Consider the following 13,302-nt stretch of genomic DNA (forward strand, 5'->3'; position numbering starts at 1 on the left):
ACTACCATCAACATGAGTAAATTCGAAAATAATCACGCTGAGTGAAATGAACGAGGCAACAACAGACACGACCTCTACTCCGTTTATATGAATTACAGGAAACGCAAGCTGATGTACAATGACCCAGCAGACCGGTACTTGCCTGTGTGGGGGCTGGAGGGAAAGGGGAAACTCTGGGCTCTTTGCTGATTGTGGTGACGGCTTTACGGGTGTATACAGATGTCAAACACAGCAAATGGAAGTATGAGGTTCTGTGTGTCACTACACCACAATAAGGCTGTTTTCAAAACCCTAAAGATGGTTCCAATCGAGCTTAGATGCTGGACCCCACCCCCACATTCCCTCCCCAGAACACGGGAGGGTGGGGGCTGGAACCAGGGTCCAGGGCAGGACCCAGCCCGGCGGAGACTGAACCCCACTAATCAGCTTGGGTGGGCTCCGGGGCTTGCGGCCCCGCCGGGAAGGCACCGCCCCCAGCCCCAGCCTGAGCCTTACGGGCTGGGGTGGGGTCTGCGGCCCTACGACCCGCCTCCAGCCCCGCCCACAGCCCCCGAGATTCCCCCCGCCCGCCACCCCACCCTCGGTCTAAGAGTGACGCCCCGCTCCCGTCCCACAGAGCCCCACACTCCACCTAGGCCCAGCCCCTGGCTCTCGTCCTGGCCACGCCCCATCCCAGACCCCGCCCAAGCCCCACCCCTCCACCGCCTCAGGCCCCGCCCCGTCTTGCCTCACAGCTCCGCCTCAAGACCTGCCCCGCCCCCAGGCCCCACCCCATCTCTCCCTTGCAACTCCGCCCCCAGGCCCCGTCCCCGCCCCTGACCCCGCCCCGCGGAGCCGCAGGCCGAGCCGCGTGTGTCCCGAGCGGCCGCAGAGGTGGGCGCAGGCCCGGGGTTGCCTCCGCTCCGGGGTGTGGCTCCGGGGTGTGGCTCCGGGTCGGGCTCCGAGCGGCCGGCAGCCTCGCGCAGAGCGGCCTCCGGACGCGGCCGCGCAGGTAAAGCCCTCGCCCCGCCCGTCTGCCGCCCGGGGTTGCGGGGTCCCGGGGTCTGGGGTCCCAGCCACCCAGCAGGCCCCGCGCGCGGCCCCGTCACTCCACGCCCCAGAGCGGCCGCGCGCCCAGGGTTTGGCTTTTCTCCCTTCTCGTTTTCCTTCTTTCTCCAGCACAACCGAAATGCAAGGCACCGCCCCCGGGGCCGCGTGCCCGTCCCCGCTGGGTTGACAAAGAAGGGCTCTCTCTGTGCTTACAGTTCTGTGAGGGTGTCAGGATGAGCAAAGTGCTAAGCTCCGACAGCCGCCACCCCGGCCACCGCCGCCAGCTCCGCGGCCACGAGCGCGCCCCGCTCGGTTGCCAGTCGTTTGCCCGTCCCTCTGCCCTGCATTCCGCTTTCTTAGGCAAGCCCTGCAGCCCCGCCTTCCTGGTTTCCAGCTTCGGAAGCTCGGAGGGGTGGCCCCTCGTCGGGCTGAGCCAGCCCCCGGTCCCCCTAGGTGTGCCATGGGTGTGTCCAGGGTTCCTGGACCCAGCGAGCGGTCAGCGCGACCTGCCCTTGCTGTTCTGGGTGGCTTTGGGAATCTCTGGAAATAAGTTACAGAGACCCCCGCTGACCAGACGCTTCAGTGTGCCGTGACATCTCCCCCAAAGTCAGAGTGCTCCTGGGGTTCCATGTGGGAGGCAGTCAGGATGCTGATTGCCCATCTCTTTTAGAACTGGAGGAGAACACCGCTTTTCCTTGCACAGAAGGAGGGAGCGTGGATGCCTGTGTCTGATGGTCATCTGCACAGCGGCGGCTGGGGGAGTGAGGAATAACACAGGTCAGCACCCGGTGGGAGGAGATTGCCGTCCACCCGTCCCCAGGTGTGGTCAGCATGGGCCCCGTGGGCAAACAGAGCCCCTCGCCCCTGCCGGTCCCCGCAGGAGGGTCCTGCCTCGTCCTCCTCTTATGCCTGCGCTTGGGCGCGTCCTGCCCGCAGAGCTGCCAGTGCCCCGAACATGCCGGGGCCGTGGCCGTCCACTGCAGTGCGAGGGGCCTGCAGGAGATCCCTAAGGACATCCCTGCCAACGCTGTGCTGCTGAAGCTCGATGCCAACAAACTCACCCACATCCCCAACGGAGCCTTCCAGCACCTGAACCAGCTGAGGGAGCTGGACCTGTCCCAGAACACCATCGAGACCATCGGTCCCGCTGCCTTCTCGGGCCTGGCCGGGGGCCTGCGGCTGCTAGACCTCTCCCATAACCGCATCCGCAGGATTCCAAAGGACGCCCTGGGCAAGCTCAGTGCCAAGATCCGCCTGTCGCACAACCCCCTGCACTGCGAGTGTGCGCTGCAGGAGGCCCTGTGGGAGCTGAAGCTGGACCCCGAATCGGTGGACGAGATCGCCTGCCACACGGCCGCGCAGGAGGAGTTCGTGGGGAAGCCGCTGATCCAGGCTCTGGACTCCGGTGTCAGCCTCTGCAGCGCGCAGCACAAGACCACCGACGTGGCCATGCTGGTCACCATGTTCGGCTGGTTCGCCATGGTGACCGCCTATGTCGTGTGCTACGTGCGCCAGAACCAGGAGGACGCCAGGAGGCACCTGGAGTACTTGAAGTCCCTGCCCAGCGCCCCCGTGTCCAAGGACCCCATCAGCCCCGTGCCCTAGTGCCTGCCTGCGGAAGCGGAGCGCCGCCTACCTGTCCCCCATCACTCTCGTAGCAGGTGGTGGCGGAGCAGCGGGTCCTCACAGCCCCCTCCGCGTGGCACTTCGCCCCCACAGAGCCCTCCCTTGCGTTGCACTGAAGACACCGTGCCACGCTTCAAGTCCAAAATGTGGCCGTCGGGCCCATTTGACGGGCCAGGAAGCCAAAGCTTGGAGAAATGGCATTGCCCACAACCACACAGTCAGGAGACAACCCAGTCAGGACTTAAAACCAGGCCGTCTGTCATGGCGTTCCATGTCCCTTGTGCTCTGCTGGCCTCGTCCGCGTGGCACCTGTAGGGCGTGAATGGCATTCCGAGAAGAAAGGCTCTTGTCTGTGCGTGTGAGGTCTGCCCCGCAGATGGTGGGGTGTAGTCTCATCTGTGACAGGCAGAGATAATCCTACCCTGCAGAACCAATTTACCTTGTCCCCCTGGTAGTATTTCCTGAACCCATCTGGCCGCAGAACTTTCCAGAGCAAAGTAGTAGAGACCAGGTTTTTCTAGAGAGGTAAGTGAAAAGTGTAGTTCAAACTAACCTTTGAACAACTTTGTTTATTCTCAGAGTGTTGGTTAAGAGTAATGCTTGTGCCAAAATTTCAGTCCGGGGAGAGGGGAAAAAACCCTAAAACCCAAAAACCAAGAAAACCACGGACAGAAACCCGAGAAAGGTCCAGAGTGGATCATCATGGGGGGCAGTGTCCGCACGAGACACGCGTGTCCCTGCCCCGAGTCCCACCACTGTCTGTGCCTGGTCTGGGGGAGGCCGGTCATCCTGGGTCCATAGCGTGCCTTGCTCTCTACTCACTGCCACCTAGAGCCGCTCCTTCTCAAGGACGGGAGGACTGATGTTCCGTGTGTCGAGGCCAATCAGCGGTATGCTACTTTTCTCCAGCAGCAGGAACTCTCTCCCTCGCTCCCTCCCTGTCTCCCTGTCTCTGTCTGTCCTCACCTCTGCCACCAGGAATCTCAGAGCTAACTCAGCACTCTCTCAGCTGTGTTGCTTTACGTTCAGGGTAGACGTTACCTCCACCTGCGTAACTGTGAGCCGTCTTTCTAGTTTTAGTTTTTGATGTCTTTTTAAAGAGTGCGTATTTGTAAATGGCTTCGGATATTGGGGGGGGGGGCACAGATAGGACTAAATTGCTCATGAACTTAAGGTATACAGGTTACAAGCCTCGAGAAGCAGATGCTTAGAAAGAAGTAAAATAGAGGGTGCTTTGTACCTGAGAGCATCCTGTGACCTGAAGTGGGCCTTGAACGAGGGGTCCTATCTATGCGTGGACTCAGAGATCCGGCCTCCACCCCACCTAAACGAGGTCCTGATTTTCTCAGTTAAAATGGTGCATTACAAAGAAATGACTGACAGCTCCCAGATACAGTCCCACAGGCAAACACCCCCCCCCACCCGTGCCTGCTGCCCAGACCAGGGGTGCAGGGATGGGAGGCAGGGCCCAGCCACGGCCTCCCGCGGCCCGTCGCTCCCAGTGACCCGGGTAAGCACCGCTGCTGGCTGACCAGCAGGACACGGGCTCCTTGGGCGGTTCGGGTCCCCCTGCCCCGCCTGTGCCAGGGCACACACAGTGGGGAGAGGGGTCCTGCCACACAAGGAGCCCACCACCGGTGGGTTTGCCCGAGGGAGGTGACCTGACGGAGGTGTGGTGGGTGCCAGGGTCCTGTGGCTGCCACTCATGTCCTGGGGGTGCCTCTCCTTGCTGTGGGGGAAGCCTTAGCACTGGAGGGGGGGGGCTGTGCTGTTGCCAGAGAAATCGCCATTTCCTCTTACACCAAAATCAGCCCAGAGCCTGGGTTCCACCCAAATGCGGCTCTTCCAGGGGTGCAAGGGGGTTGGGGTGGGGCTGCCCGTTTCCGAGGACCCTGGACACACCAGAAGGGTCCTCTCTCTGTCACCCTGAGCCCAGCGTCGGGCTGTCGGGCCCTCCTGGCCTTTCTGGGATCCTCAGCCTTCAGGGGGCGTCCCGCAGTGGACACCTCCCCCCGAGGAAGAGCGCCAGGCCCCGAAACCCCAGGACCACGGAGCTCCTTCCTGCTCACGGGAGCTCACGTCCCAGGTACTAGGGAGCCCTCTGCTGTCCCGGGGTACAGCCATCCTCTCTCCTTTCCCTCTCCCTTTCTCTCCCCTTGAGGGAGCCCTTAGGACGACACCCTGCCCGGGCCCACCCCCTTCCTTGCTGCCATGTGTGAGCACACACCATGGATGCCCCCGCGGGCCTTACAGCCGAAGCAGCCCCCACCCCGGCCCCGATGGGCGGCTGCCCTGTCTTAAATCTGCAGATGCTGGGCGGGGTCACGCTGGCTTCCTTGAGAGAATCAGTGTTGACAGTGTCAGGTGCAGGACAAAGGGGGTGCCCCATCTGTCGGGGGCGGTGGGGTCACAGCCATATGGGACACTGGTGGCCCTGGCTCTCACTGTGATCCCAATAGGGACCTTCGGAGCACTTTACACAGATACACGGCCTGGTCCTTTGCCACGGGAGGTAACGCTACGCAGGTCAGGGGTCAGGGGTCAGGGCAGGGTGACTTTGGGGCTCCCCGTGGGGCAGAGGGTTGGAACAGCCACCCCAACTTGGGGTAGTGATGAGGCCTCCCTTCCTTCTCGTGGGGGTCGGTGGTGGGGCTCTGGCTTCTAGGGAGGCCTCAGGGCCAGAGGGGTGCAGAGGGCCAGTGAGGGGTTCATGGAACCCTTTGGGAGCCTGGTCGCCCTGCCCAGCTGCTCTGGGTGGCTGTTCCCTTGGTCCCCAGCCTCGCCATGGATGTGCCTTGTTGAACCCAGAGCCCCACCCCTGACCCTGACCCTAGGAGGGGGCATCCTACGCTCGTGGCCTCCTGGCACCCCAGCCTCCCTCCTCTTTGGGGTCTCCATCGGGGGTCCCAGTGGTGGGGATGGGCCGTCCTGACACTTGGGGCTCTCTGTGCTGGGAGGAGGCTCCCAGCTCCGTGCCAGAAGCCCTTCCCAGGCCTCTGCTGGGAGCTGCCTGCAGGCTGTGGGGGGCGGGACAGGCCCCACCAGGACGGGGTGCACGAAACAGCTTCCCCTGTGCACGGGACCCAGGGACCTCCTCTCACTGCGAGAGCCTCCAGTCCGCAGCTTGGCCTGCAGTGGGGGTGGATGGCAGTTTTAAATTGGACGTGAGATGACGGAAACCCGGTCTGGATGTATGCTTCTTAATGGACAGTGGCTGCGGGCAGGAGAGGAGCGGAGCCCGGCGGTCAGAAGCAGGGCCTGCACAGCACAGCGCTGTGGCGGCTCGCACTCACTCACACGAGGTCTCACGAAAGTGTGCGGGTGGACTCCGCGCTGGGGGGCTGGAGTGGGGCCAGGCCGAATTGAACAGCTCTGCCCAGGGTCAGCGGAATGCCAGGGCCTCAGCCAAGTCAAGGCTGGGGCACGAGGAGCTCTTTCCTGGGAGCTCTGAGCAGCGCAGTGGGGCCCTGACCATCGGCACTGGGGGTCCCTCTGTGGGGGCCCCTCGGTGGGTGTGGCGCACTGGCCCTGCCCCGGCTGGATTGCCTTCCTGCACCATGCTCCCCAGGCTCCCTTGCAGCGCGTTCTCAGCAGACGCACGTACGCAGGACTTCGATCCTGGACGGAGTTACCTGGGGAGGAGGCAGGGCTGCGTGGGCAGACCGTGGCAGGGATGGAATGTTCTGGAGTTGTGGCAGCTCCCAGCAAGTGCAGGAGCCTGGGATGGTTTCCGGAGTCATCTTTCCGGAAGCTGGTTCTAAAGTCTGAGTCTCCTGTCCTCCCCACTGCCCCCGGATTCTCAATAAACCTCGTTGTGCTTAAGTCAGCTGGTGTGGCTTCTGTTGTCTGTGCCCCTGTGACCCACCCGACCTGGAGCCCCTGCCATGCCTGCCTCCCTTCAGACCTCGCCACGTAGCAGAGCTGCCAGACCTGTCAGACCCGCGAGCCCAGGGCGTGGAAGAGCTGGGTCGGCACCAGGCTGCAGTGGGTGCTGGGGCCAGCTCGTACTGGCTCGAACCAGCTCTTGATGCCAGTAGTTAAACCTGGGGGATTTGGTGAGCCGGTTGACGTCATGATGGTAGCTGGAGGTTGACCACCGGCCAAGTCTTTACACCAGGCAATTGACAGCCCTGCTCGCTCTCCTGCCCCAGGAGACTGTGAGCCACGTGGCCGCGTATGGCTGCGGGGGAAGGGCTTTCGGTCCAGCTGCTCCCAGGCTGGCGCAAGGGTCACCTGAGATCACCATAATCCATAGTAAATGTGTGTCCCTAACAGCCTGTCCCTCCCGAGGACCCGCCTGTCCCCCCGGAGGACCCGCCTGTCCCTGCCCACCTTCTGCTCCCGGCTGCCCTGGCCAGATCACATGTGCTCTCGGCACTACCCCTGCTTCCCGCGCCTGCCCTGTCCCTTAGCTCCTGGCGGGGGAGGGGTGTCTCTCTGCCACCTGCAGGCTCTCACCCCTGCCTTCACGGTGTCACCCGGCCCTGCCATTCCCAGAGAGATTCCCTGGTGCGACCCCTTTGCAGCTGCAAAGAACCAGCCCCTCTCTCCCGGTCAGTGGGGCTCTCTCTGTGTGACGGTAATTTCTTTTCAAGCAGAAACTCATTTTTCTGTCATTTTACCTTTTCTAGAAGGTTCATGTAAGTGGAACCCTTTGAGCACAAAACTACTATCGCACCGAAAAATCCCAGTGGCTCTCTAGCGCCATTCAGCGGCCACGCTTCCCTGCTGGTCTGTACACGATTCTGGGGTTTGAGCCCGGATCCCCGCGGAGCTCAGACCGCGCACCTGGCCGCCATGTCCGTTATGGCTCTTTCACTGCAGAGACGCCCATCCATCTGTCTTTGGCTTCCTTGCAGTTTTGTGGTCGTCCTGTGGCCCTCCTCCCGTCTGGACTTTGCTGCCCGTCCTGTGAGGGGGTTAAGCCTGCTCCTCTGTCCCCAGATCCTGGGACCCGGAGTTCTGCTTGACTTCTCTAGCAAGGCCACGTCGTGGTGGTGGTGTGCCCTTCTGCAGAGGGCGTGATGTTAGCAGCCTCCCGTGATCAACCCTGAGGTCTGCTAAGTCCCTGCGGCCACTGACCACGGATTCTCTGCTCTGTGGCCCCTTCCCCCTCTGTCAGCTGGGGTCTCCCCTAAAGAGGAACAGCTTCGTTGGTTCTCCGATGGCCACGTCACGCAGGGACAGCAGGGTGGATGCCTGGTTCTTTATCAGTTTTCCAAAGAAAGAGTTGGTTCCTCTGAAAAGGACCGGTAGTTTTGAAAGCATCATTACGCATGAGTTCAAACACATGGGCTGTGTTTTGAACCGCTGGGCTTCCTTTCCTGGATGAAGCTTGAATCGTCTGTCCGGCAGGTGGGAGCCTCCCCAGGTGGGCTGTCTGGTGGCCCGCCCCCAGCGGGATAGCGTGTTCTTGCCCCTGCCCCTCCCCCGCCCCACCCTGGGCTCAGCTCTGGCTCCTTTCCGCGGGGTGACGTTGCAAGAACCCTGTGCCCAGTGGGTCCTTGCTCCCAGGACTGTTGGGTGGACCGAGCTATTTGAGATAAGACAGCTGGGGTTCATATGGATGCTTCCAGCTCAGCCCTGGGCTGCCAGATTGCCCTCGCTGCCTGACCCCTGTGCCCTGCCCCACGCGCCAGGCACCCAGCGAACCAGCTCTGCTTCCACCCCCTCTCCCCTCCTCGTGCCAGGCACAGAGACGTCCGTGTCCTCATCCTAGGAGCCCGTGAGGGTGGAAGATGGAGCCACGAGCCAAGGGAAGCAGGAAGGAATGCAGGTGCTTCTGGAAGCTGGAGAGGCACGGGAGCAGATCTCTCCCCGAGGCTCCAGAAGGAACCGGTCCTGCCCACACCTTGATTTTAGCCCAGAGGGACCCATTTCGGACTTCTGACCTCCAGAACTCTGAAGTAATAAACTTGCGTTGTCTGGGCCACTAGTTGTGTGGCCCTTTGTTTTAGCAGCCTTGGGGAACGGACACACGCCCGCTTTGAGAGTGGCCGGTGTGGCCAGAGCAGAGGGCCGCCTGTGCCCTGTGGCCGCCCTACTCAACACCACCGTGTCTGAGTTCTCGGGGCCAGTGTGCCCTTCAGGCCGCCGCCGGTGACCTCGGGCGCTCACTTCACCTGTTGGCCTCCCTCCCCTTCCGAGGAGGGGTCACCAGGGAGCAGGCAGGGGTCACAGTGTGGGGGCGGTGCAGCAGGGTGGCACCCCCAGACACCGCACACTCGCTGTCACGCGTGTACCCCACGATGCATGCACGCTGTGCAAACAGGTTCACACGTGCAGTCCTGTTTGCACACGTGCGCACACATACTCATGCTCACTACACTCACACACAGGCAAACCCAGTCACATGCACAGTTGCACACACGCACACGCTCACAGAGGGCCATGCCCTACTCACTCTTATGCATGCCCCCCCGCAGGTGCACCCCCCCACACATCGTTTCTCCCCCAGAGCCCCCCTGCCTCACCAACTGTCTAACCTGGGGCATCTGGGCAGATGGCTGGGGGCTCGGTGAGCCGGGCTGAGTGTGGGGCGGGGGGCAGGGTACAGGGTGGGCACGTTGTCAGGGAGCAGGTACTTGACCCCGCTTTGGGGCAGGGCCGGGGGACGGGTGCTCGGGAACAGAGTCAGGAGGGCGCCCAGCCCTGCGGAAAGTGGGTGGGGAGGACTGCAGCAGCCCTCAGGCTCCAGCGGGCCCAGCACGGGCAGCCCGCCAGGCGGGGGCAGTGGCAGCACCAGCCCGCCCGCTCACGAGCAAGCCTCACGAATTCTCCCAGGGGCCCAGCGCCATCAGCAATATTTCCCTTTTCAGCTGAGAAATCAAGACTCTGAGGTCTGGAGGGAACAGATGCCCGACTCGGGAGCCAGCGGTGTGGGGCCAGCCCGGGCAGGAATCTGGGCCTCCTGACGCCTGGGCCTGGAAGTTCTCACTTGGGAAGGACAGGCCCCAGTGCTGTCAAAACAGAGGTAGGCCTTGGTTTGGCCCCAGGACAGAGCACGGGGAGTGCGAGGGGGAGAAGCGCCGGTCCTCGGGCCCAGCGAGGCCAGGCGTGCGGGGTCTGCACGAGTCACCCTGGCCCGGAGGAAGGGGGTGCAGGGCTGGCTGCCAGGCCGGCCACCGGGCGCTGCTGCTACGCATCCCGGACAGCATCCCAGAGACATAGGCCCACTGGGCCGACCTCTCCTGTGGGTGCAAACGTTCCTGGTGCGGGTGCGCGTCCAAGGGAAGGGCCGCAGACACCGCGGAGGGAGAGACAGGCAGGTGTGGAGGCCGTGGGGGACATGGGGGCACAGAGGCTAGATGACCGTCCAGGGTGCCCTGAGCTGGTGGGCGCCCAGCTGGGGCATGAGCCAGCTGCTGGGCAGCAGCGGACGGCAGACAGACGCGGGCCTGTCCTCGGAGCCTCTGCAGCCAGAAGGAGACGGCGGAGCCGGGGAAGAAGAGCGTGTGTATGGAAAGACGGGGGACGGTGCATCCACCAGGCACCGAGCACTGTCCCAGGACAGACCTGCAGGCTGGGGCGTTGCCCCCAGAACGTCTCTTCCCAGCTCAAGCCCACCCAGCTCCCGGCGCCCAGCCCGCCCCGGGGCTGATGAGGGATGCTCAGGGAGCCCTGCTGCCCTTCCGTCCTCACCCCGCCCACCTCCCTCCTCCCCCTCCTCCTCTCTTCCTTATCCTCCCCCTCCTCCCCTCTTCCCTATCCTCCCCTCCTGCTCCTCCCCCTCCTCCTTTCTCTTCCTCACTCTGCTTCCTTTCCCCTCCTCACTCTGCCTCCTCCCCACTCCTGTCCTCACCCAGCCACCTCCCCTCTTCTTCCTGCCCCCCTGCCCTCCTCACCCTCCTCCTTTCTTCTCCTCACCCCCCTCCCCTCTTCCAACATAGGCTTTCGGAAGGGCAGGAAGAAGGACCCTGGGGCACCTCTGAGCAGTGGTCACCTTGGTGCTGGACTTCCCTGAGGGTGGGTTGTGAGCCCCCCTAGCAGAGCTCTGAGGCGCTACCCCTGTCAGGCCCCACTGGGGCATCCCCCCACCCACGCAGGGAGCTGAAAGTGGCCCCTTTGGGCAGGCACATGCTGTCCTGCTCTCCAGAGCCCTTAGCCTTCCTGCTGGGTCACACTCAGCCAGGACCCCCTCTGCACCCACATCGGCCAGGGCGGGCTGAGCTTGGCCAGGGGGCTGGGTCCTGCTGTCTCTCAGGGTTAACGGTGTTGGCCAGAGGTCGGCCCAAGCCAGGTCCCCACCAGCCCCCCTGCTCTGTGGTCTCTCCAGAGCTGCTCCCTGGAGTTGCTGGAGCGAGGGCTGGGAATGGACGCCAGACCTCCTGTCCTTGCCCTGGGCAGAGACTCAGAGCCTGTCAGTCGGATGTCACAAAAATTAGGACACCAAGCCTGAGGTTTTCCAAGCCGGTAACTTGCATTGCCAACAGACAGGAACCACTCGGCTGAGTTTTTAACGGTGGCGTAGTAGCCCCACGGGACGGGTGGGCAGATCCTGTCACCACCACGGGCCCGGGAGCACTTGCCCCTGTGACGCCCTTGATGACCTGGGTGTGTAACTCCCAGAATTCAAGCCTGTTTGCCCCTGCTGGGAATATTTGCTCGCGCCCTTTGCCCCTGTTTCTGCGCGGCCTGGCGTTTGCACTCGCGTGTGAGTGCTCCTCGGCCTGGGTGAGCGTGTGGAGCCCGGGGCGCACCACGGTGCTGGTCGTTCACCTTTACTTTTTGATATTTTTAAAAATACAGCATTATCTATATGCCAACATCTTCCCTTTTCATTTACTGCCATGGTTTTTACCTCTAAAAAGTTTCCATCTAAGTAGAAAGAAAAAATTCTATTCTGGAATCTTTTTATTTCTGACATCTGTAACTTTATCTTTTCCAAATTTGTGCCAAGACCAAATTGAATTGGTTTAGTATAATTTAATACCTGCAGGCCAGGATTTCCCTCATTTTTCTAAGTATTTTTACAGATGGACTCTTCGAAACGTTCTGTGGGTCGCTCCGATCACCCTCAAAAGCGGCTGGCTGGGTTCTGGCCGGCGCGCACGAGGACCACACAGTAACTCGGGAACAGTGACAGTGCTAGGATGTCATCAGAGGGCTTGTCCAAATCCTCACTCACGGCCCGAGTCTGAGGGTTGTGGTTTCCTCACAGCTTCTCTCTAAGGGGCTGGGACAATTTAACCAGGCCCTGTCTGTGCACCAGGTGACCGTTCGTCTCTGCAAACGTCACAGACTGTTGGATGAGACGCCGAGGGTCCTGACTGAACACCTACCCCTGCACGGGACAGCTCTTGGGGGATAGAGGGGGGCCTCAGCTGTTCACATGGTGGAAGTCAGGAGAAGCCAAAGCCCCCGGGGGTGCTGGGCCCTCAAAGACTCCCCCGTCTTTGAGTCCCCAGAACCTGTGACTATATTAGGTCCCCTAGCACGTGGGATTAGGGCTGCTGGCTGGTTGGCTTTGGGAAAGGGACACTCTCCCGTGTCGTCCAGGTGGGCCTCATGCAATCCTCATGATTGTTGTAGGTGGAAGGGGGAGGTGGAGAAAGCGATCCCTGCTGACCGTGAGGTCGGAGGAGGAACCACCAGCCGAAGAGGGCAGGGGCTTCTAGAAGCTGGAGGAGACAGGAAGGGATTCTCCCTTGGGGCCCCCAGAAGGAATGCAGCCCTGCCCACACCTTGACTTGGGCTGGTTAGACCCAGCTGGGACCTCCGAGCCCCAGAGCTCTAAGATAATACATTCCTGTTGCTCTAGGCCACTCGTGTGTGATCGTTTGCCACAGTGGCCACAGAAGACGACCATGGGGCCAGCCTGTGGTCTTGCGGACGTGGCAAGCAGTGTCTGTCTCACCGGCGCGCTGCTGTCCTCCCTCCGTGGAAATGAGGCAGGACAAGTTGGATCTTGGGTCCTTACACACACTTACGGGCTGACTGAACCCACAAAATTGTCTCACTGTTTCTAGCAGGTTCCTACTCACCCTCTTATGCTTTTTTCCAGACAGAGGCCAGACCACCTGGACTCCGGGGCACCCACAGCACCACGGGAAATCCACCGCTGGCCGCCGGTCCAAGAGCTATCTCTGTTATCACGAGAACTTTAAGACCTGAAAACGGCGGCTTTCAGGGCGTTGCTGGCTGTAAAGCCGCGCCATCCCCTACCCCGAGACCCAGCAGCTCCGCTCCTAGATAGCCAGTGACAGAAGGGACCACATGCGCCACACACAGAGCTCAGCGGTGCTCGCCGCAGCCCCAGACGGGAAACCACCCAAAAGCAGAGCGATAGGAGAACGGGTAAACAAGTGACGGACTCGTCACAGGAGGGGATAAAGCAACAAAAACGAGCAGTAAATCAACAGTAAGAGGGGTGCCCGGGTGGCCCAGCTGGTGAAGTGTCTGCCTTCGGCTCAGGTCATGGTCTCAGGGTCCTGGGATCGAGTCCCACATCGGGCACCCTGCTCAGCGGGGAGTCTGCTTCTCCCTCTCCCTCTGCTCCTCCCCCCACTGGCATCCTCCCCCTCTCCCCCTCTCGAGGAAATAAATAAAATCTTTAAAATAAAATAAGATCAGCACTAAGAATGAACAAAGTGCAGACGCAACGACGTGGGAGAGGCCCCAACCACGGGGCTGAGGGACGGGGTGCAC

General features: G+C 61.8%; 1 protein-coding gene across 1 annotated transcript; it reads left to right on the top strand.

Moving 5' to 3' along the window:
• The first annotated feature begins 823 nt into the window (after positions 1 to 823).
• On the top strand, positions 824 to 6,481 carry LRRC3 (leucine rich repeat containing 3). The gene is made up of 2 exons (XM_026493274.4): positions 824 to 991; positions 1,700 to 6,481. Exon 2 carries the CDS (start codon positions 1,861 to 1,863, stop codon positions 2,632 to 2,634), a length of 774 nt encoding a protein of 257 aa, XP_026349059.1. The 5' UTR covers positions 824 to 991; positions 1,700 to 1,860; the 3' UTR covers positions 2,635 to 6,481.
• The last annotated feature ends 6,821 nt before the right edge of the window (positions 6,482 to 13,302 follow it).

This window comes from Ursus arctos, unplaced genomic scaffold, assembly GCF_023065955.2.
Source record: "Ursus arctos isolate Adak ecotype North America unplaced genomic scaffold, UrsArc2.0 scaffold_4, whole genome shotgun sequence".
Lineage (NCBI taxonomy): Eukaryota > Metazoa > Chordata > Mammalia > Carnivora > Ursidae > Ursus > Ursus arctos.